Genomic DNA, 24973 nt, shown 5'->3' with positions numbered 1-24973 from the left:
CGCATATTTTCCAATTTATATAGTTTTAACGCACACCAAGGAACGTTGAACAGGTGGCAGCAGTAGAGCTACAAGTAGAACAATAAGGTAAAAATCTATATAATAAAAATCCATTTAACGAAATTAGTACCATTTTTAACAAGTTTCCAACAATCCAACACCAAATATACGCAGACGATGTATTGCTATTCTCCAAATCCAATGATCAAGCGAAAGTAATGAGAACCTTTTCCAAAATCTACGCCTTTTATCCACCTGGTCTCTATTCTCAGGCGCTTCAATTTGTCCTAGTAAAACCAAAATGCTTCATATAAAGGGTTTTTCAATAAGGGCGGATAGATGTTGAAATGGAATAAAATGGCGTTTGCTGTGTGGCAAGTTGCGCCGTCCTGCTGGAACCACATGTCGTCTAGGTCCATATGGTTCAATATGGGCCATAAGAAATTGGAAGGGCCACCACATATACCGAAAAATCGTGTAACTTGCCATGATGATTTGGCATAAACAACTGAATAATAAACAAAAGATTTGACAGATGTCACCAAAACAAAATGGCTGCCACAGGGCGCCAAAATCGACCCGCGCCAATTGAAAAACCATTTACATAAAAAAAGGGGAGTGTCCTTCTGCCCTTGCCCTCAATGGTGTAAATCTTGGTATTATATTCGATCCAAAATATTCCTTCCAACAGCACTGTAAATATGTTAGGGAAAAACTATATGTTAAGTTAAATATTATTAAATTGTCAAGCAAACGCTCGCTAATTAGCTCAACTCTACTGATTAACATGGTAAAAGCCCTCATCCTATGAACCATTAATTACGGTTTAGCTGTTTATGGATTACACGCCAAACAAAATCTAAAGATACTTGTTGCCCCCTACCATGCCGCAGTGCGCAGATCCATACGCGCCTTTCCGACATCGCCCATAAAGGCCATTCTTGCCAAATCGGGTTTCCGTCTCTATACGACAACATGGAGGACAAAATATTCAGGCTCTATCCAAAGCTTACTCTAAGCCTCAACCTTCTCATTGGCAAAGGCTTTCAATCTGCAACCTCACGCGTATCTACACCTAAAATACTGTCGCCAATACACACCTGCGCCTTATTTGCTAAGCATGCGGAACTGCCCTCTAAACCACACACTCTGCGGTACACTAATCACCCACCGTGGGCGGTTAGCAAAAAATCCTTTATTAACGACCAGCTAATTTAAGGAAAGATAATACTCCAACAAATAAAAGATAATACTCCAACGGCGGCCGTAGCCGAATGGGTTGGTGCGTGATCACCATTCGGAATTCACTGAGAGGTCGTTGGTTCGAATCTCGGTGAAAGCAAAATTAATAAAAATATTTTTCTAATAGCGGTCACCCCTCCGCAGGCAATGGCAAACCTCCGAGTGTATTTCTGCCATGAAAAAGCTCCTCATAAAAATATCTGCCGTTCGGAGTCGGCTTGAAACTGTAGGTCCCTCCATTTGTGGAACAACATCAAGACGCACACCACAAATAGGAGGAGGAGCTCGGCCAAACACCTAACAGAAGTGTACGCGCCAATTATTTATTTATTTTTTATTTTTTTTTTAATACTCCAAACGCCGTCTACAGGGCCAAGCTCTCCCAATCTAATGCAGACTATAAATTTAACGGGTGGCAATTGGTTTTTACTGACGGGTCAAAAGGATCCCACACTTCTTACGCAGTGGAAAGGAAAATCAGGAAGTTATCGCGTACGCCTTTCTATTTTCATTCTGCTCGATTTTCACCGCTGAAGCAACCGCTATATTACAAGTCGTTCAATACTGCGCCAAAAGTAAGGGTAAACATAATTTGCTCCGACAGTTTGTCCTGCTTCCAAGCCATCCAAAACCATAAAAAATCACGCAAAATCATCGACTGCATTAAAAACATACTAACTACCAATCGTAGTAGCATACAAATTATCTAGATACCTGGGTACTCGGGCATCCAGGGTAACACACTGGCAGGTACCATTGCCAAGGATATTTCCATTACACCAACAGTCACATCAGAAGTCATCCTACCCAGCGACATATACCGAGGCAAACTAAGTTACTTCGTGAGTGGTCGTATTATAAATACCATTACTCGAATATTAACCCCAACCGTAAAAAACCTGCCTATCCATCATCGGTACCCACCAACCACATTAATCCATACACACGACTCCGTATTGGACACACCATAATTACTAGCATACACCTATTACAGGGTAATACATCCAACACCTGCGCCTTCTGCCAATGCACAGTCAGTGTACATTATCTACTGGTATCCTGCCCAGAACTTGCTTCTCAAAGGCATCACCACTTCAGTAACACAGATCCTCTTCTACTTTTAAAAGATGCCACTGAAGATCATAATAAAAAAATTTACAAATTTCTGAAGCTTTTAAAAAAAAAATAAATAAAATAAATAAATAAAAATCCATTATTTTCGAAGGTAATTTTATTAATGATTTCCAAGATTACCAAATTCCTACAACTAAGTTAACAAATATGAGCTTAAAAATAATAATATTATATAACAGCGAGAGTCAAAGTATAAATTGTTGTTACGGTTTTGCAAGAAAGAGAAAGAGATTGGTTCAGATAATGCCAGTAAAGAAAAGGTCATTTAGTAAGGGGGCAATTATGAAAAGTGAAGAATAAATGTGAGAATATAAGTAGGAGAGGTTAGGAAGTGTGTGTTGTTGGTAGTGGGAGCATGGGCATGTGACTATATACAAAAGGTCTGTTCATGAAGCAAATTATTCATAACAGTGCTTACAAATGATTATGTTTACGTGTTCATGTATACAAAAAACTTGCAAAGTAGGGGAAAGCAAAAGAGCAAAATGGCATTTTATTTTAAGGGGACGTTGCAAGTTTTTACTGGACAGATTTTTACTTGCAAGAACTTGCAAGTGCGAAAAACAGCTGATCGCAAACTAAAAATAAACACGAGTTAAAATTTGCGAATTGAATAAAAATTTTATATTTAAGTAAAAATGGTGATTTAAATGGAGAATACAAGTAAATATGTTTTAGATAAAATTTATAAAGTTTATTTAAAGCCATATATAGTGACAGGCACCCGCCGTAGCCAAATGTGTTGGTGCATGACTACCATTCGGAATTCAGAGAGAACGTAGGTTCGAATCTCGGTGAAACACCAAAATTAAGAAAAAGTTTTTTCTAATAGCGGTCACCCCTCCGCAGGCAATGGCAAATCACCGAGTGTATTTCTGCTATGAAAAAGCTCCTAATAAAAAATATTTGCCGTTCTGAGAGGGCTTGAAACTGTAGTCCCTTCCATTTGTAGAACAACATCAAGATGCACACCACAAATAGGAGGAGTAGCTCGGCCAAACACCCAAAATATACAGCTGTTGACAGCTAATTAGAAACGACACTTATTTCAAAATAAATTTTCCATTTTCCTTTTAAGCACGTATTTTCATAACTTGTTGCCAATTTTATTATATTTAAACATATGATAAACTTAAAACCTAGTGGAAAACAATTTAATCGCAATTCTTTATTAAAAAAATATATATATATATTTTTAAAGCATGTGAAATGCACGATTTGGATAGGGCAACTAATTAGAAACAGTAATGTATTATCAGATCAACATAAAGATTATGTTAGTATTTGGTTCCATAACCCTTTTGCTTCAACACTGCCTCACATCGATTGCGCATTGACGTAATGAGATTCTTACAGCGCGCCACAGGTATTGCTTGCCATGCCGTTTTTACTTCGGCAAAAAGGACATTCATATTTGGGATATTTTTGGCACTCACGGCTTTTTTAACGTCACCCCAGAGCTGCTCTATTGGGTTTAAGTCCGGACTGGGTGATGGCCATTCCAAAACATTGATGATATTTTCGTCGAAAAACTGTTTCGTCAACTTTGTCTTGTGCTTTGGATCATTATCCTGTTGAAACTTCCCTATAACAGGCAAATTTTCCTCAGCCCACGGCAACATTACATTTTTTAGTATATCGACGTATTTCTCCTTAGTTAAAATTCCATAAATCTTATGGATTGGGCCAACACCATTCCACCAGAAACATCCCCACACCATGATTGATCCTCCACAATGCTTCACTAGCCGTGAAACGTAGTGAGGATTGAATTCTTGGTTGATTGGCCGTCGAACATACCTTTTACCATCTGAGCCTATGCGATTTATCTTGGTTTCATCGCTCCAAACGATATATTTCCATTGATTTGTAGTCCATGACCAATGGGATCTCGCAAAGACTACTCGCCGTCTCCTTTGTATCTTGGTTAGAAGGGGCTTCTTGCGTGCTGCTCTGCCATGCAGTCCAGATTCGACCAGACGCCGAGCAAATGTCCTCTTGGATATTTCGAAATTATATTGATCCTGAATTTCCCGTTGGATGTCAGTGGAAGTCGTTTTTGGGTCTCTTTTGGAGATGATTGCTATCTTGCGGTCAATTTCTGCTGAAGTTTTCCGGGGCCTTTTCTTACGTGGAACATTGTTAACAGTCTTAAAAAGTTAGATATGCTTTAAGGCGTTAAAAACCATTCATTTTAGCATTTGACTTGCTTAGAAATTTCACTGTACGACTTTCCAGCCTTACGAAGGTCAAAAATGGAGCTGCGCAGGGCAGGTGTACAGCTACTGCTTTAGTCCCATTACACATCTTGAAGACGAATATTTTAGTTGCGTTTAAACAACCAATTTAAAATATATACATACCAAAATGTCGATTATTATACTATTAAGATAACCCAACTTGCCGAATATGCTTCCATTGAACAACTGTTTCTAATTACTCGTCTCAGTTTATTTACCTTGAACTAAGTAACACATGCACTGCGTTGGATAATATTAACGGTACTTCAATTACACAACTACAAAACTAGGCGCATTGGGTAGTAAATAGAGTAACAAAAGCAATGCAAATGATTTTAAAAGAAAAAATAACGGTAAATTTAAACAGTTTAATATTATGCTCATCAAGCGTTTATCAACAGGGAGCGTTTCTAATTAGCTGACAACAGCTGTATATATATAGACAAATATATATAGTAAACAGGAATCGGCCAATGATATAGAGGTATGCACTTTTTAACCACAGCCTCCAGTCTCTGTTGCTGCATTTTCTGAAAGTGTCTTGACTGTCGCTCAGAATGGCAATTCGCTCTTTCCGGAAATTTCTGTTTAAGTTAATCTCAGCACATAGACACACACACACCTCCGCTTGGAAGATCTTTGGAAAGCTATCCGTTGGCATAGAACGCTTGGATTTGTAGCCATATATTCCAGCGCCTACGCTTTCTGGTGACTTCGAGTCATCTGTGTACCAGTCCAGGTTACATTCCTGGAGTTTACTTCCTAATGCAGGTGTACTCCAGCTTACCTTGTCGTCCAGTTCAATTCTGCACTTCTTTTCGAATTTGATGACTTGAGTGATATCATCTATGGGTAACTGGATAAGTGGGAGCTGCAGACTCAGCAATTCTTGATGCCCAAGCCACCGCTCCACATGTTACCCCAGGAGTTTCTTGCTAGACGTTCGCAGATCATGAGAGCTTTTGTTGCTTTGGACAAGGTTGCGTCAGCATGTCTTTTCCAGTTAAGCTTGGCATTAAGAACCATGCCAGGTCTCACATTTACAGAGAAGCCATAAAGACGTCAAATTGTCAATTGACAGGAGTAAGTCTCATTTCCTTAGCCATTTGTCTGCAATCGTCTCTGATGACCGAACGTCCAGGCACCCATATTAGGTTTATTTTGTGTGTGTGGGCGGCAATGATTGCTTATATACCCGATGATATACTTATACAGGGTGGGTCAAATAAGACCTACTAATGTTAAACACAAATAACTTTTGCAATAATCATTTATTTTGGTTAATTGTTTTTATACATTGAATATATTTTATGGAAAGTATGTATGGAATATTACATAAGCCAAATGTCCACCATTTTTCTCGATACAAAGATTGGCTCTTTTTAACGCGTTTTCCATTACACCACATAATGTTTCTGGTTGAAGGCTCAGTATTTCGTCTCGAATATTTTGCTTCAGCTGTCTAATAGTCTCTGGTTTATTAATATACACTTTGTCTTTTAAATATCCCCATAAAAAGAAGTCGGGCGCATTCAAATCCGGCGAACGAGGTCGCCAAGGGAAATCTGAATTTTTGGAAATCAGACGTTCGCCAAAAATTTCACGCAGCAGGTCCATAGTTTGCCTAGCAGTATGCGCAGTTGCTCCATCTTGTTGAAACCACAAATTAGGATACTGCTCCGCCATTGGCCGCAAAAAGTTTTCAATCAATGATCTGTAAGAAGCTCCTGAAATTGATTCCGGCGTTTCATCCTCATTTTCGAAGAAATATGGACCGATAACTCTAGTGGCCATAACACCCCACCAAACAGTACGTTTAGATGGGTGCAACTGTTTGTTGATATAACCATTTAAATGGAAATGCGCTTCATTCGACATCAAAACGAATAGCGTATTGTAGTCGTTGTTGGTGGTCTTGCGGTAGTAGTGCTTGCACAATTTGAATTTTGTATGGGTACATCTTAAGATCCAACTTAACAATTCTACGCAATGTCGTTCTAGAAATGCCCAATTGGCTGGAACGACGGCGAGTTGAGACAGATGAATCATCTGCAACACTCTGCCGCACAGTTTCCACGTTGTCTTCAGTGCGAATATTTAAATGGGCCCCTCGTCCAAGACGGTCGGCCACTGAACCCAGTTCCTCAAAATGACCGACCAAACTCCTAATCATGAAGGCTGTGGGAGCTGATCTGGAATTAAAATGTTGCCGATATTTACGCTGCGTTAAAACAATTGATTGTTGACAAGAATAGAAAAACTCGATAATTTTAACGCGTTGTGTTGTACTGTAGGGTTCCATAATAAATTTCCACCAATTCAATTATAACCCACAAAAAGAGAAAAATAAATATGTCAAAAAATAAAAAAGTTATTTGTGCTTAACATTAGTAGATCTTATTTGGCCCACCCTGTAGTTGCTAATTGTCAATTTTTATGACTTCGAAGCAAGATCAGGAGTGTAGGATCGCAATCATAATTTATATTTTTTAATTACATATTATTTTAAGTCTTTAATACTGATATATCACTAGCGGTACTTTAAATTAGATATTTTTCGCTAAAATTAATTAAGAAAAATTAGTGATACAGAGTACTGGAAGGTAGGCTGGCCTAGTGGCTGATCGCAAGTGTTACTGTTAATGATAGCTTTTTCAGCGCGGATGTCATTTTGGAGCATCAAGAGCTAGTTTTTGAGATGAGGAAAATTCCAAAGAATACAAAAACAAAAACAAGTATAAGCCACTTCAAATGTTTTCTCGTTCCATCAATTCACTTCACGATGACCAACTGAAACTCGTGACGAAGTTGTTAATTTGCCTAGACCTTATGCTAACTTGTTGCGTGACCTTCGATATTCTTTTTTTTATTTTATTGATTTAGAATTACGAATCTAATACCTACGTATATCTACATATATAAATTATAGAATCGAATTCACGAGTTGCATATCGGAACTACATATGCAAATAAAATGTTTGGTAAAAATAAAAGACCTACTAATTAGGGGATCTTTCTGAGACCAGAATAAACCAAACTAAAATAAAAAAACCTACATTTACATAAGTTAAAGAAGCTAAAGAAATATGTATAAGCAAACCGGTTACCTTTCCATAAAATTTTTTTAACGCGTGCCCTACAGTATGTTGAATAATAAATGGTTCAACGTTCTTTGGCATGTCTGCTGCTGTCTCGTTAAACAACAACACTAAAATAGAAATTCATTATAAAATGAAAAAATATATCATCAATAAAATTATAATATATTAATATTATTTTTTGTTTGTTTCTATTTGCATTAATAAATGTTTGTATGTATGTATTATAATTTTTTTGTATGAAGTGGAAATTTTTCCAAACACTTGAGAAATGTAGCCAATGAAGAAAAAAAAAAACAAAAACAAATATATATGGATACATATGTATAACTGAACTTTAATTTAACGGAAGCCAGATAAGTGATATTTAGAACCTTTTTGTTTATATGCGCTAGTGTGCGAAACATCACGTTGATCAAAAAAGGTTCCCTGAACAACCGCTAGGTGACGCTCTAAGTCAACTGATTTCAGTTCTGTGTTTTTACTAGGTTGCCACATCTGTGATTAACACCCCTATCAAAAGTTTTCGCCATTGCTTGACATTTGTAAAAGTTACGCCATCTTGCATTGGATTTATTACAACTTTGAAAATGGACTTGAATTTGGAATAACGAGCTTGTACTCCATTTTGGATTAAAAATGGATTCAATCATGCGAAAACCTTAGAAATGTTAGGGAATTGTTTCGGTAATGATACTCTAAAGAAAACAGGCGCTTACGAGTGGCATGAACGCTTCAGAAGAGATCGTGAGTACATCGAGGTTGATGCAAACATCAATAAAGTGAAAGAAAAGTTGATCAATAATTGAAAATTAACCATCAGAGAGCTGACCGAGGACTTGAACATTGTTTTTGGATCCATTCAGGGCATTGTAGTTAAAGATTTGGGCTTGCGCCGTGTTGCTGCAAAGTTGGTACCAAAGGACCTGGGTTTCCGACCCAACATTCATCAAACGTATAATTTAAGAAGACAAAAAATGGATTTATGAGTACGACACACAATCTAGACATCAGGAGAGTGAGTGGAGAGCTCCTAATGAACCAAGACCAAAAAAACTACATCATTTTCAGTGAAAAAAAAGAAAGCGATACTCACGGTTTTTATGGATTACAGCTGTATTGTATACTACGATTTTTTGCCAGAAGGTCAGACAGTTAATAAGATTTATTTTTTGGTGCGTTATGAGACGTTACTATGAAAACGCACCGCCGCATAGTGCCATCATTCTCCGTGAATTTTTAACCAAAAACAAAACGAATGTCATCCAACAACCATCGAATTCACCTGATAAGGCTCCCTGCAATTTTTACAGATACAACTTAAAAGTAATTTGATTCCAGCTTAGCTATAAATAAAGATATAAGATATAATAAAATCTCTATCAATTTAATTAAGGGGAAAGTCTACTGTGAATTTTTCAAAAAATCGATTTTTTTTTTATTAGCTTAAAAAATACTTTGAACCCTCTTAAATAAGGTACAATATGTGTTACAGCTGGCTAAATTTTTCTTCGTTGAAATTTCGACCTTTTCCCGAAGCGCTCCAAAGCGCGTACCTGCTAATACTGAAACTTTAAACGCATTTTTCTCGAAACTAAGATTTTGTATACGGTGTACACGATATCTCGAGTTCTGATAAATGAATCAGCTTAAAAATTTAATTATATATTCTCTGTAATAGTGTCTCTCGTCTGACATAGGATTTTTTTGATATCGTTATTTGTTAAATTGCTATAAACAATAGTAACATCAATTTTAGGCAAAAAAAAAAAAAAAAATTTCAAGAATTTTTTTTTCAACGCCAAAATTTTTTATCGACATAATCCTACGTCAGACGAGAGTCAATACTATGTATATGATAACAATATTTTGTTTTTTTTGTTTTAGATCACCGAAACGTAAGATTTCATGTACACCGTTTAGGCACCTAAGAAAAGCGGACCTGCGCTTGCAGAAGTGCCACAGCGGCCATTTTGAATATTTTGACTTAAAATTTTTTTTTCAAAAACTTAAATATATAATAAAGATAAGAGTTTAAATAGATTTTATGTACGAGCAATATTTTGTTAGAAATAAAATCCGGAAAATAAGCCTGTTTTTTCCCTTGTCACAGTAGACTTCCCCCTTAAGAGACCAAGTAATTATACCTAAATAATTTGATTTTAAAAGTGAAAATACAAAACACTTGCGAAATATTGAAACTTATCTGTTCATTAAAATGAAATTGTCATAAATTACTTCCGAAATCCTGGGGCGGGGATCGGTGAACTTCAATAATGTTTACACCAATTTCCAGTTGTAATAGACCTACTCAAACAGACTGTGCGTTCTATATTCAATTAATTTGAGGTACTTCGGCCGAGGTACCGAAAATATCGGTGCCTTAAAGGCTTCAGTTCAAAATGAGCCAAATCAGTCAATAACATAGTAGCATCATCAACCTTCTCCGCTTCACTTGTACTTAGAAGGAAATCAAGATCTTTCATGCTATTGCGCGTAAATTCTCCCGTAGAGCCTTTCACAAGAATTTGAAATCCATCGATCCATATTTTGTGATGCATTTCTACCTACCCCTATTTAATACCACTCTATATGAACTTGTATCTCATCTCTTTTTAGAGCGTTGCGTATTTGCTAACGTCCAATGAACTAATCCCTACATTTTTCATAGACTTATTGGGGTATAGCCATCAAATGCTTCACTTTCTTTTCTTTGATGAAGTGTTAATTTTAGTTGCGGGAGTAGGAACCGCACCATATCAGACGAGCACGGAGCTTGTATTTTAAATTTAAAATCGATTATTGTCGATTTCCCATAGTTCTGGCGGACTTACGAAAAAATTACTGAGTGATCAATTCACTCAAATTTTCCATGATAACTCAGTGTGGCGGAACCAACTAGCACAAAAATCCTGAAAACTTTTTGCATATAGCATTAAGTAAGTAATCTAAGTTCGTTGAGGCAATGAAGGGTGACTACATTCAGATGGCTTTTGGAGTACTCGAAAGAGAGGTTCTGTGAACAATTTATGGGGGCAATGAGAAAAGTAGTAAGAAAGATATTACAAGTATGACGATTGGAATTTCGGACGTGAAAAACGCTGCGTGCTAATAGCGTATTAAAAAAGTGAGCGCAAGGAAACCTGATTCGGCGCCACGTGAAAACAGGATATGATGATTCCATGTCATCATACTACCGATAGCTACCGAAAAGTGACTCAAATTATGTTAACAGTCAGGTTGAGATGTTATCTGTAGAAGCTATCGCAACAATTCCTCCCATTCAGATGTCGTCAAGATACTTTGCATGAGCTCATGACCCATGTAACTTCTAGCAAAGTTGCTATGAACTGGTATTCATCTAAGTACGGAAATGGAATACAGACATTCTCAAAGTAATTTCGAGCACATCAACAGGGCGCCTTGGATTGCCACGTCTGGCTATCAAAATAAATCTTTATCCCCTAAAGGGTATTACACTTATTAGATATCATCCAGATTCGATTGAAAAAGGCTGCAATGATAAACTTAAGGTTAATAGAGAGCTCCCAGAAAAGTCTACTCTACCAACCTTTTCATCGAACTTCGAGTTATACTTGAATAGGCTGACGTGGCCCTTTTGCCATATGTTCTGTTACATTCATTCCTCACTTGAAGGGATGTGGCTTAGAAGGTTCCTATTTAAACCTACGTATGTAGATTTAGGCGGCCACCATAGTCGAATGGGTTGGTGCGTGACAACCATTCGGTATTCAGAGAGAATGTAGGTTCGAATCTCGGTGAGACACCAAAATTGAGAAAACGTTTTTCCTAACAGCGGTCGCCCCGCGGCAGGCAATGGCAAACAACTCTGAGTGTATTTCTGCCATGAAAAGGCTGCTCATCAAAAATATCAGCCGTTCGGAGTCGGTTGAAACTGTAGGTCCCTCCATTTGTGAAACAACATCAAGACGCACGACACAAATAGGAGGAGGAGCTCGGAGCTTATATAGGGTTTTTCTGTAAGAGCGCTTCAACTTTTGAACTTTTTTGAATAAAACACAAACGGTTTGACTTTTTTAACTAATTTTTTTTTTTATTATCGAGTTTGAACATATACATTTAAGAATGAAATTCGATTTCTTTTGCATGGCCACCGCGTGCACGTTTTACGAAGTCCAATCGTTGAACCCAATTTTCGACCACTCTTTTGCATAAATCGGCCGAAATTCCAGCAATTTCGCGTTCAATATTGGCTCTGAGCTCAAAAATCGTCGCCGGCTTGTTACTGTAGACCAATGACTTCACATAACCCCGAAACGGGACGGCTTGTTAAATGGACCGTAAAATGGCCGTAATGCTCTTAAAGTAGCAGCAACAGAACGATTATTTTCATAAAAAATTTGCACGATTTGCAATCGTTGCTCAAGTGTGTAGCGTTCCATGATGAAATGTATACTAATGAAGTTTACAAATGACAAGCGAAAAATAAAAAATATTGCGTCGTTCGCCCTCCCTATCGGAAAAAAGTTGAAGCGCACCTATTAAAAAACCCTATATATATATATGTAGTTTTGTCCTGATCAGTTCAAGATGAATTTTTAAGAAATTCGAAGGGCCCGCAGTTTAAGCCAAGCCGGCAGTTGGCGGCTCTTTATCGCTTAACTAGTTTTAAAATTACAATTTTCTTGGGAAAACTTAAAAACTACATTGGGGTATATACTAGGGTGTCGTACTGTTGTATGCCATATATTTTGAAGGGCTAAAAATATATTTAGAGGCGCTCGCAAGATACAATAAAAGTAATATCAAGAAATTTTACTCCGTTAAAAAATAGCTGATCGTAGTTTCCTCTAACATTTATTTTACTGATAAAAACATTAGGATACATGACAATACAACACTTTTGAATCACCTACATATAGTGGGCAAGTAGTATGTGTGTAAGCGTCTATTGAGCCAAACACACCAAAGAAGTTTCCGGATGCACCGTAAACATATTTTATGCTTCCTACAAATCAAAAATATGAATTAAAGTTTTCATATTTCTTCAAGTGATTAATTACCAATTCAGTCGGAAATCATTTGGAAGAACTTAAAGTATGATATTACTTCGTACATTACATATATACATACAAGTACATACGAGTACATACATAAATATATGTTCATGCTCAATCACAGCCGGTTTCCTTGCTTATCAAAAACAGCAGCCAACACCTTTATGTAAATCATCTACAACACATAAATGTTGAAATAGACTGTCATTCTCGAAAACGTCGAGCACTCTTCGCAACAAGATTTACATACAAATTTTCCGTCTGCCAAGTGATCAGCAATTCTACAAAGTGCTAGCCGCTGCCACAATCCGTTCGTTCCTCTCATTTTGCGTGCAAAGGCGCTAGCCATTATGAATTTATGTAGATGGGATGTTGACTGATGATTGGAGTGCCCATAAGTGGCTTTGAGGAAAAAATGTTTTAAGCAAATAAAATTGATGCGCACACAAATATACCAAGTAGAAATGAATAGAATTAAGCGAAGTGGCGTGTGGCGTGTGGCTTGTGCCGATTGAAGACGAATGCGTTTCGTTTGCTTGGGTACGACTTAGAGTAGAAGTTGAAGATCAGGGCGTACTCCGAGGGCATATAAAAGCTTCTGTTAAAGTTAACAACTAGTTTCGTTTCATACGACGGGAGTAATAGTGTGGCTAATTCTAGTGCGCCAAAGAGCCGTTCAGCCTCAAATTGATTTGCAGTCTAGTGTTTTGTATTCTAAAAGTTGCTTGAATTTAATTATCATACAAAATGTACAAATTCGTTTTCGTGGTCATCGTGGCTTTGGCAGCGTTTCAAGTCCAGCAGAATGAGGCGTTTATTATTTTGTCCAAAAGTACATAAAAAAATTATCTATATGAATTTGAATAAATAAGAAAGGACGCACGCGAGATGCTCTATATTATTAGACGTTTATTCAGAAAAAAATAAAAAAATAAAAAATTTCAAATGCGATCGGCAATCAACAATGTTTGCTGCTGTTAAAAAATACATTTATACAGAAATAATACGTAAATACACAAACACATAAATACAGCGGCACCAAAACACACTAAAAGCGTTAATTTATTTAACCCTCTTATTTACAAGGTGCCGCAAAAATAATCGCCCTATCGGAGATTTATAATTTTTGCAAAAGGCGGCGTACGTCAATCATATTTGAAACTTGTGAATTAGACAGCTGCAGTATACAAACAGAAAAGCAATGGAGCGCGTGCAGGTTCAAATAAAGATTTCCAACACTCAACATAATTTTTTTTGACTTAGTAAAAAAGTTAAAAAAACAAAACGGATGATTAATTTTGTACCACATCGAACAAAGATGCCCCCATTTTAAGTCAATTACGTTTTTATCAACAATACAAAATCAAATCACATAATTACCATGATGAACTGCTAAATTATTGTCAGCAGAGTGTAGCAGTCAACAAAATTTTATTTTTTTTCTTATATTTGCGAAAGTTCGCAAGTTGTGTCGAGTCGATAATCCTTTTGTAGCTTCAATGAAATTAGACATTTTTTTAGTACAACAAATACTTATTATTTTTTAAATTAAATAAATTCTTAAAGGAATTTTTTATATACAAGGTGGCGCAAAACAAAAATAATATTTTTGTTTAATTTTTTATTTATAAAGTGACACAAAATTAATGATAAACGATTGTTAAATGGTTCATTAGACAGGGCTAGTTTTCTGGGGCGGCAGTCCTTGGCCCTTGGTCGGGGAAAACCCGAATCATTCCGGAAACGTAGAATCGACTATCATCCAATTTTGATTTTGAATAACTTTTTTACTAAATGAAAAAAATAAAAAATTATTTTGAGTGATGGAAATATTTTGACTTTTACCCACTCCTTTGCTTGTCTGTTGGTATACTGCAGATGTGTAGTTCACAAGTGCCAGGTATGATTGACGTACAAAAATTATAAATCTTTCGATAGGATAATTAATTTTGCGCCACCTGTGTATGTATTGAAAAGTGTAATTATAAATAATTATTCCACTTATAAACTAAGGCACTAGCTTTTTTGTGTTTTTTATGTACATTAATTAATTAAATTATGTAGGCAAGCTGCCCACACGCCCTTCAGATTATTTCGTATGGCATCTAAGCACAGATAAAATATATTTCTGAGTTTCAGTTTCAAGTTTCTTTTGTGAAAATTACCAATCAAAACTCGACAGATCGAAATTCATTTTTATTAATTACTAGCTGTAAAGAAAAATCAGTACACAAATATTCAATTCATTCTAAACCATTTGATTTTGTTTATTTCGAAAAAAATGTGACATTACAAAGTTTAGTTTCAATTCGATGTTTATTGAAGTGATGTGGGATACACGATATTTCTTGCTTTTCCATCTGGTGCGTAGACGAATAATTCAGATGGTTTTCCGACACGTAAGCAAGCCACAAGCTGTCCATGTGAGAACCATGGATTCTCTAAATTTAATCCACACACTTATAACGATTGTCCTTGTGCTTTGTTAATACAGGGTGGGCCAAATAAGACCTACTAATGTACCTAAAAGACCTACTAGCAGTATGCGCAGTTGCTCCATCTTGTTGAAACCACAAATTAGGATACTGCTCCGCCATTGGCCGCAAAAAGTTTTCAATCAATGTTCTGTAAGAAGCTCCTGAAATTGATTCCGGGGCTTCATCTTCATTATCGAAGAAATATGGACCGATAACTCTAGTGGCCATAACACCGCACTAAACAGTACGTTTGGTTGGGTGCAACTGCTTGTTGATATAACCATTTAAATGGAAATGCGCTTCATCCGACATCAAAACGAATAGCGTAATGTAGTCGTTGTTGGTGGCCTTGCGGTAATAGTGCTTGCACAATTTGAATTTTGTATGGGTACATTTTAAGATCTAATTTAAAAATTCTACGCAATGTTGTTCTGGAAATGCCCAATTGGCTGGAACGACGGCGAGTTGAGACAGATGAATCATCTGCAACACTCTGCCACACAGTTTCCACTTTGTCTTCAGTGCGAATATTTCAATGGGCCCCTCGTCCAGGACGGTCGGCCACTGAACCCAGTTCCTCAAAATTACCGACCAAACTCCTAAACATGAAGGCTGTGGGAGTTGATCTGGAATTACAATGTTACGCTGCGTTAAAACAATTGATTGTTGACAAGAATAGAAAAACTCGATAATTTTAACGCGCTGTGTTGTACTGTAGGATTCCCAAATAATGTGCTTAACATTAGTAGGTCTTATTTGGTTTCATATTAGCGAATCTTTGCAACTTCGCGATCGGTTTTAAGTTTAAAAATTAATTCGCAAAATAAAATCTTGTATTAAGTGAAATAATTACTTGTTTTAATATCACACTTGGCAATATCACTTCTATTTGTACCATTATTTAAATTCATATATTAATTAAAATTTATTTGTAGTTTGCTTCCATTTAAGTATAAAAATACTTTTTTGCTACCATTTTTACCAAAAAGGATTTAATTTGTTCCACTTTTTTCATCTTGTTAAATACAACGTTTTGTAAGGGAGTGTCAAAAATCGAATGTCACCAGTGAGCAAACCTTTAATAATTGAATCACGATTCATGTTAGTCTGTAAAAGAAATATATATATATATATATACATATACATATATATATATATAATTGGCGCGTACACCCTTTTTGGGTGTTTGGCCGAGCTCCTTCTGTTGTTTGTGGCGTCTTGATGTTGTTCCACAAATGGAGGGACCTACAGTTTCAAGTCGACTCCGAACGGCAGACATTTTTATGAGGAGCTTTTTCATGGCAGAAATACATTCGGAGGTTTGCCCTTGCCTGCCGATGAAATAGTCATAACTATTATTCAACATCTTTTTTTAATTAAAGAATAGACTTTTGAAAATGCTTTTCATTTCATTTATTTAAATTATAGTTATTAAAGTTGAAGTTAAGGAAGTTGAAAAGCTTCTACTTTTTTAAGTAAAACTAAAAATTTAATATAAATTTAGATTTAATACAAATTAAATATAAATTTAATTTTACTTGAAAACCGACACTTTTTTTTTGTTTCTTGAAAAAATATAATTTGGTGTTTTAAAATTTAAATTTATATTAAATTTGTATTTATTTTATTTTAAAACACCAAATTATATTTTTTCAAAAAACAAAAAAAAAGTGCTGGTTTTCAAGTAAAAATACAAGCTTAATATAAACTTAAAGTTTTAAAATTTTAAATTATAATTAAAAAAAAAATATATATATATATAAATAAAAAAAATACAATTTTCCAAATAAAAAATATGAGTTTAATAGAAATTTTAATTTTTGAAACTTCAAACATTATCTTTCTTAATATTAATTCTTTGAAATTAATTTAATAATCTTTTTAATTCCAAACTTTATTTTAGTTCTTTTAAATATTAATATTTAATATTATGAATATCATTATCATATTAATTATGAAAAGGCAGTATTGTAAAATTTTTCAATAAAAAGAAAAAATGTACTTAAAATCTTTATTTTATAAAAACAAAACTTTCCAAAATACTTTTTTTCAAGTAAAAATATAAGTTTAAATTGAATACACATTTAAATTTTTAAAGTCTCAAGTTATATTTTTCTAACTTTACTTTTATTCGTTCGGAATAGTCACAACTGTAAAATTTTTCTTTGAAAAATGCCCAGCATCTCATTTTTTTAAACTCTCTTTTGAAAATATCTTTTTTTCAAGTAAAAGTATGGGTTTAATAGAAATTTACATTTTTGGAACTTCACATATTATTTTTTTATTTTAATACTTTTAAATATTCTCAAATAAAAAGTTTCTCAATAAAAAAAAATAAACTCATTTTTTTATTAAACCTTTAATTTTATTAAAAAAACTTTGCAAAATACTTTTTTTTTGAGTAATTAAAATTCTGAAAACCTCAAATTACATTTTTCTAAACTTGAATTCGTAATTATGTAAGAGGAAAGTAATAACTGTAAATTTTGTCTATGAAAAATACCCGACACATATTTTTTCTTTAAAAAACTCACTTTGAATATAGGTTGTTTGAAGTAAAAACATAAATTTAACTTTTTAAAACTTCAAAATCTATTTTTTTTTATTTTAATTCTTTAAAATATTTTTATGAATACTGATTTTTGCAAAATTCGATTTTTTTTAAAGGGTTTTCCAATAACAGGTATTATTTTGAATGACCCGCTATTTTGGTAGATGCCACTTTTGAAGCTGTCATTTTTTGATATTTGACAAGTAGAAACTACGCCATTAATAAAAATGGAACGATACACGCTTAAACAATGCATTGAAATTATTAAAATTCACTATAAAAATGGTGAAAATTTGGCAGAGACGGTTTGTCAAACTCGTACATTTTTGGATCATCGTGAAGCACCTTGTCGTACCGTAATACAGAAATTGGTGAAAAATTCGAGCTGTTGGGGCAAGTTAGTGATGTAAAGAATAAAACCGGTGCACGTCGTTCTTTGGAATTAGGCATTCCACAAACGTCATTACACCGTATTTTGCATAAAGATTTGGGTCTTAAGACTTATAAAGTCCAGTTAACAAAAGAACTCAAGCCGACCTATCATCAACAACGTCGTGTCTTTGCTGATTGGGTCGTTGAAATGCATGAAAATGATGCGGAATTCCATCGAAAATTATCTTGAGTGATGAGGCCCCGAAGGCACCTCGGTGGCTTCGTCAACAAGCAAAATTCTCGGATCTGGGCTCAAAAAATCCTAGAGTTATTGTTGAAAAGCCTCTCTATCCTCAACGTGTGACTGTTTGGTGCGGTTTGTGGTCCGGTGGAGTCATTGGACCTTACTTTTTCGAAAATGAAGCTGGAGCAACAGTTACGGTGAATGGATTGCGCTATCGAGAGATGATTAACGATTTGTTATAGCCGGAATTGGATGGTATTGATCTGGACAACCTTTATTTTCAACAAGAGGACGCTACGTGCCACACAAGCAACGAAACCATTGATCTTTTACCAAAACAACACCTATTATTAGAAAACCCTTTATTAAATTTTTTTAAGACATATTTTTTAATAAAAATATGAGTTTAAAGTAATCTAAAATTTTCTATATTATTAGGTGTGCAACTAAGTTTTAAAGGATTTAAAACATATAGTAATACTAGTGCCAAATTGTACTGAGTATTTGTGTAACGAGTTTCATGTGAAAGCGTCATCATTAAGTGTCGTTTCTTAGTTTGTGTCATTTCGTCGAAGTGTAAACAAAAAATTTTTTTATACAAAGACTATGTCAGCTTTTGTGCCTACAAAACTTCATTCGCGGGAAGCATTGCTATTTTGCTTCCATCTGAAGAAAAGTGCAGCGGAAAGTTATCGGATGCTGTGTGAGGCTTACGGTGAGAATGCTCCATCAATTTCAACCTGCGAGTACTGGTTCCGACGATTCAAAAGTGGTGACTTTGACACAGCCGACAAGGAGCGCGAAGCCAAATATCCATGGCAGCAAGGTAATGCTCTGCGTTTGGTGGGGCCAGAAGGGAATCGTTTACCAGTGGTCAGACGATAAACGGAGCACTCTACAGACAACAACTTATGCGATTGAAGCGAGCAATTGCGGAAAAACGTCCGGAATGGGAAACCAGACATGAGACATTGATCTTTCATCATGACAATGCTTGGCCGCATGTCGCACAAGTGGTCAAAACCTATCTCGATGGTAGCGGATGGGAAGTTCTACCCCACCCGCCTTGTAGCCCATATCTTGCACCATCAGATTACCATTTGTTGCGGTTGATGCAGAATGCCCTTACGAGAGTGCGTTTCACTTCGGTTGAAGGTATTCAAAATTGGCTTGATGAGTTCTTCGCCTCCAAAAGCGAGCAGGTTTATTGGGACTTAATCCATGCATTACCAGAGAAGTGGGAAAAAGTTATAGCTAGTGATGGACAGTATTTTGGATAAAATAGGTTGTACCAATTTTTAACAATAAATTTTTGAAATCGAAAAAAAAATTTTTAAAACTTAGTTGCACACCCAATAATTTAATTCGTAGAATTCGTTAAAATTTTGTAATGTAATAAGAATAGTCATAATTGAAAAAAAGTCTATAAAAAGAAACAATGCGGCTGTTTCTTTTATTGTAAAAAGTTAAATTTTTTATTAAAAAAAGTTTATGAGCTTTTCTTTTGAAATTATATAATAAATTGCGAAAATATAGTTTAAATTTTCTAAATTTTACAGTATTTTCTTTCCAACGTTTCGTTAGAATTTTATTATTGTATATAATCAAAATAGTCCTAACCATAAAATTTGTCTATAAATAAATCTAAATAATTTAAGTTATAATATAATATAAAAAAATCAGTCTACTCCTAAATCTTTACATCAAATCTAATCCTTTTCATCTTCTTCTCAGGCATTAATGCTGTCCCGGCCGCTGCTGCCAGCTCAGTCGCCGCACCGGCTATTGATGCAAATGCCCTTCTCCAGGGTGTAACCAGTGCGGTGACAGCAAAACTTCAGGCCGTTAACCAGGTGGTTGGCAATTTGGTGCAGGCGAAGGCCAACTTCAAGCAGAGTTTACTTAGCGCCCTCCCCAAACCGGCTTACGTCACTAAAACTATTCGCATACCAATTTTGGTGAAAACTTGGGGTACCACTACAGCAGCAGCTACTCCGGAGCCCGCAGCAACTACGACTGTCCAATCGGCCGGTTATGCGTATAGACACAGACACCGATAGTTAGTTGGAGGGGAAAAGATAGGCAAAGAGGAATACAAATATTATATCATACATATAAATATTTAAGTTAAGCTGAGACATTGTGTGCTATATGGTACATGAAAATTAATTTTTAAGAAGTTACGAATGAATATACGATTATCTTTGTATAAATATTAACGATCAATTCTATACAATTTTACTGAAAATAAATAACTACCTTTTTTGGTTTACTTAAAAAATTGCGCTTTAAATTATCTGAAACCAGGTTATAGACTAGATTACCAATATGTTGATATCGTGATCAGTACGCACAGATGAAGCTGATTACTGCTTACTTAACCAAAACTGACCACATTCACTCCCACATTTCGTAGCAGGGACTGTTTATAGATACCGCGTGCCAATATTTACCGCGGCTTTCTTGATGTTGCTATACAGCTTTTAAATTTTTAAAGTAAGGAATAGCGTATATTGGAGACTTGCCCTCTAGCTTCATTTGTGTTCTCATACCCTCAGCTGATTTTTAGACCGCGAGCTCATATAAGCATTTTTCTCATGTATGGAAAGGGAGGTAATTCTGTCGATACTTTTTTTCATCGACAAGTGTATTCGGCAGAGGAGATCCATGATCATATCAACGGCATTTACTAAGTGGCAATCCAAGCTGCGAATGTAAGTATGGCAATATGCTGAAAAAGAAAGTAAATCAAAAAAGAAGTAAATGCCCCTTTTGAGTAGTTTATCAGTCAGCTACTCAGTTGAAGGACAGTAAAGGTTGCGTGAATGCGAAATAATAAAATGTGTAGATACGGTGATAAAACATGGATATTTTCCTTCTCCACTTCTCAACTTCTGTACCTCTAAGCTTGATGGCAGGTTAGTGGTGGTTAACTCTCATAGAAGTCACTTCTGAATCTTTTCTTTCACTAATCCTGTTACTGAGCCGCCTTTCATCAGTTTAAATTTCAGTAATCTGGAAAGTTGCGTAGCAGCAAATCTTTTGGAAGACGCGCCTGCAATTAGACATGCACGTTTTTTTTACTTTAAATTCCAAACTTGCGCTGGAGTTTCGCCGATCGCTACAATCGGTGCAACCAAAGCGACTGAGCTGGCAGCTGACTCACTACTCGCAACTCCAGTATTGTTGTTGTAGCAATTTGTCAAGCCCTGCCAGGCGCGGTGAAGCCACCGGCTATCATCATCAAACTCATCTAATGGTAGGCCCATGAAATATGCTGTTTCGACGGCTTGGATCCAAAGGGAGAGGAGTGTTAGATAAGTGAGTTTAAGCATGGGCGCATGAATAGGTAGTTAGTGTCGTGCGGGGTACCTTCACGTGTGAATGTCTTCATTGACAGTCAAGCAGCCATTAAGGTAGTAAACCAAGCAATGACGAATTCGCTCTGTGTGTGAAAGTGCGAAACCAGATAAGCCTACTGGGTGCCTGGATGCAGCGAAATGAAGCGATTGAGCTGAACGATGTACCGGCCAAAAGATTACGGTTGGTCAAAGTGTAGCACATCCGACGTCGTCCCTTAAATGTTTTAAAAAACGGTCTTTTGAAAAGCATCAACATGCTCTTGGGTTGTCAAAATCATGCTTCGCTCTAGATTGGGGTATTTACGAGAAACTGTCTTACACCATTTCTCGCGGCAAAAATAGGACTGGTGCAAAAGTATAGTTACGGCTATGGTTAAAGACACTCTTGACATCCTTATGTGTCAGTTTCCAGCACTTCGCTGTCCACAATACGTCTTGGAAAAGTCCCATGAAAGGAGAATCGACACATACAATATTTTTGACGATTTTAAAGCTGCACGAAAAGAAGTTGCATATATGCCGCGATGTCTGAATTTGGTATCCCCGCAAAACTAATACGGCTATGCAAGACGACCAATACCAGTAAGGCCGTCATAATTGGGAAGAACCACTCCAAACCGTTTGAAACCGAGCGATGTATCAGAAAGGGTGACTCGCTGTCGTGCGACTTCTTCAACCTGATACTAAAAAATATCGTGCGAGCTGCGGAACTTAATCGTCCCGGCATAATTTTCTATAAGAGTGTACAATTGTTGATATTGACATCATCGGCCTGGATAAAGAAACAAAGCGAATGGATCTGGTGGTGAACGAGGACAAAACGAAGTACCTCCTGTCATCGAACAAACAGTCGACATTACGAAAAGGAATTATCTGTATGCCGCGATGTCTGAATTTGGTATCCCCTCAAAACTAATATGGCTATGCAAGATGACGTTGCTCAATACCAGCAGCGCCCTCAGAATTGGGAAGGACCTCTCCGAGCCGTTTGATACCAAACGACGTTTCAGATAGGGTGACTCGCTGTCGTGTGACTTCTTTAACCAGAACTTATTCGCTCAGGCACAATTTTCTATAATAGCGTACAACGGACATATGCCAATGATATTGACATCTACGACTGGCGCGCTTTGTTAAACTCGCCCAATCTCGCTTAAGCGATTATTACGCCAGTCAAAAAAAATAAGAAGTTTTGATTTCCTCCTTTCATTGAGGAGAATCGCGAATCAGAGGATCAGCAATCTTATAAAGCTGGAGCCTATGCTTCCACGCATTCTCTCTTAGCAACACTAGGGATCAATTTAGGTCTATGTGAGTTCATTGGTTGGTTGGTTGGTTAGAGTGGTGATTCATCCAGAATCCAACTAGCGCTTCCGCTCCATTTTGTTGCCCCGTCCTCGTTACGAGTTCATTGGTAGTCAGCCAAGTTAATTTAATTTAACTTAATAGTAGTTGGCTAAACAAAACGAACGCATAGCAAACTCTGTTTTCTCTTGGATTCTCAGTCATGTTGGCGTATCGTGGAAAATTAATGGCAGATGTAAAAATGGATTGTTATTCCATCTACAAACCGCTACTTTGAGCTTGTGTGAGGAGATTTTTGAATTGCAAAGCAGAAATGACGAAAAAGTACCGGGCACGACGCGAAATAGAGTACACATAGAGGAAGACATATTTACTGCCCTTGGAGTCTTTACAAGGCCTTGTCTAACAAGGATACATGAAGAGCTGGAATGGCGGAAGTGCCTTTTAGAAAATGCTCCAGAATCTTTAAGAACGACGAGGAGTAGGAAATTTGCATCTTCTCATTTGTTACTGTTCCGCACTGTGTAGAAATAGACTTTCGCTTCGTTATGTGGGAGCACCTTTCTTTGATACTCTAGTATCATTGCTTTAAAACGATTGATAAATTTTCTTAGAGACTCTGGTTAGTTTAGAAAGGAGCAGGAGGATATCAAACTGCGGTAGTATTATGGGCCTACACTTTTGGCCTAATTATGCCATCAGCTTCGGCGGCAGTTACTACAACCTAACCAAATTTTATTCTTCATTCTTCAATTATTTTTGTTGGTTTTTGCTATCCTAACTTCTGCGTAAGTTCTCCAATTTTTTATAGCATTCCTACAAACTTTGCTCATTAATTACACTGCGTTACAAAAACGAACTTTTTTTCTGTCCTATGAACCAAATATACTTTTTCGGAAAGGGGAGAGAAAATAAAAATACACGTGTATCGGCGATTTTCATGTACACGTCAGAATTTTTTTTTTTTATGTGTTAAAATATAGAGCTCGTAGTCCGCCTGTGTGAAAAACTTTGGATCAATTGTTAACCCTTTTTCCGTGATCCAATCGCGCTGAATTTCTGCAGGCAGACTCGTGGAAATGTTTTTATTATGTAAAATTAAAAAAAAAATTTTTATCAATTCTCAGATTTTCTTGAATTTTTTGTTTCTAAAAAAAAAAATGTTTTTCTAAATTTTCGGCACAATTGAAGGGACTCCTAATTTTTAAACAACTTATTAACCTTTAATTTATTGTTTCATACAACACACTCTGTGCCAAAGGTAAAGGGTACCAATACTTTCGCAACAATGCTAATGATTTAGGAGCTTGTAGCGATGAACATGGCGAAAGGTTCCATCAAAACATTGCGGCTATTGAAAAGCGCTTTAAAGGACAAGACATTACGCATATGCTTGGCGAATACTGTTAGTATATTTGTCGCAATACTGACACAAATGCTTACAAATAAAAGGCCTAAGTTTCTTTAAAAGCATTAAAATTTTTAATGAAACAATTTTTAATTTTAATATAATAAAAGTAATAAAAAAATTCGGGGTTTTATATCTCTATTGTAATGCGGAGTGAAATACCTTTCTTTTGATACCCACATCGGCATATCTCATGCAATTTTTTTTTTAATTTTGAACAGGTGGCAACCCTGTGAAACATTGTCAGTGGCAACACCTAGGTGAAAAGTCTAGAAATGTAATACACTATCTGTGTGCCCAATTTCATTGAAATCCGTTAAGCTAATCCTGAGATCGTGTGGCTATACAGATATGCATGCAAGAATTGCTCGTTTAAAGTTATAAAATACAAAAAAAAAAAAAAAAATTGTGACGTGTACATGAAAATCACCGATACACGTTTATTTTTATTTTTATCCCCTTTCCGAAAAAATATATTTTGTTCATAGGACAGAATGTGTG

At 36.1% G+C, this 24973-nt stretch overlaps 1 protein-coding gene across 1 annotated transcript; it reads left to right on the top strand.

Moving 5' to 3' along the window:
* Window positions 1–13361: 13361 nt before the first annotated feature.
* On the top strand, window positions 13362–20616 carry LOC129238494 (uncharacterized). The gene is made up of 2 exons (XM_054873530.1): window positions 13362–13585; window positions 20132–20616. Exons 1-2 carry the CDS (start codon window positions 13501–13503, stop codon window positions 20455–20457), a joined length of 411 nt encoding a protein of 136 aa, XP_054729505.1. The 5' UTR covers window positions 13362–13500; the 3' UTR covers window positions 20458–20616.
* Window positions 20617–24973: the final 4357 nt, after the last annotated feature.

This window comes from Anastrepha obliqua, chromosome 2, assembly GCF_027943255.1.
Source record: "Anastrepha obliqua isolate idAnaObli1 chromosome 2, idAnaObli1_1.0, whole genome shotgun sequence".
In the NCBI taxonomy this organism is placed as follows: Eukaryota; Metazoa; Arthropoda; class Insecta; order Diptera; family Tephritidae; genus Anastrepha; species Anastrepha obliqua.
Note: the sequence above shows the minus strand (reverse complement) of the source record. Positions and strands in the feature narration are given on the sequence as shown.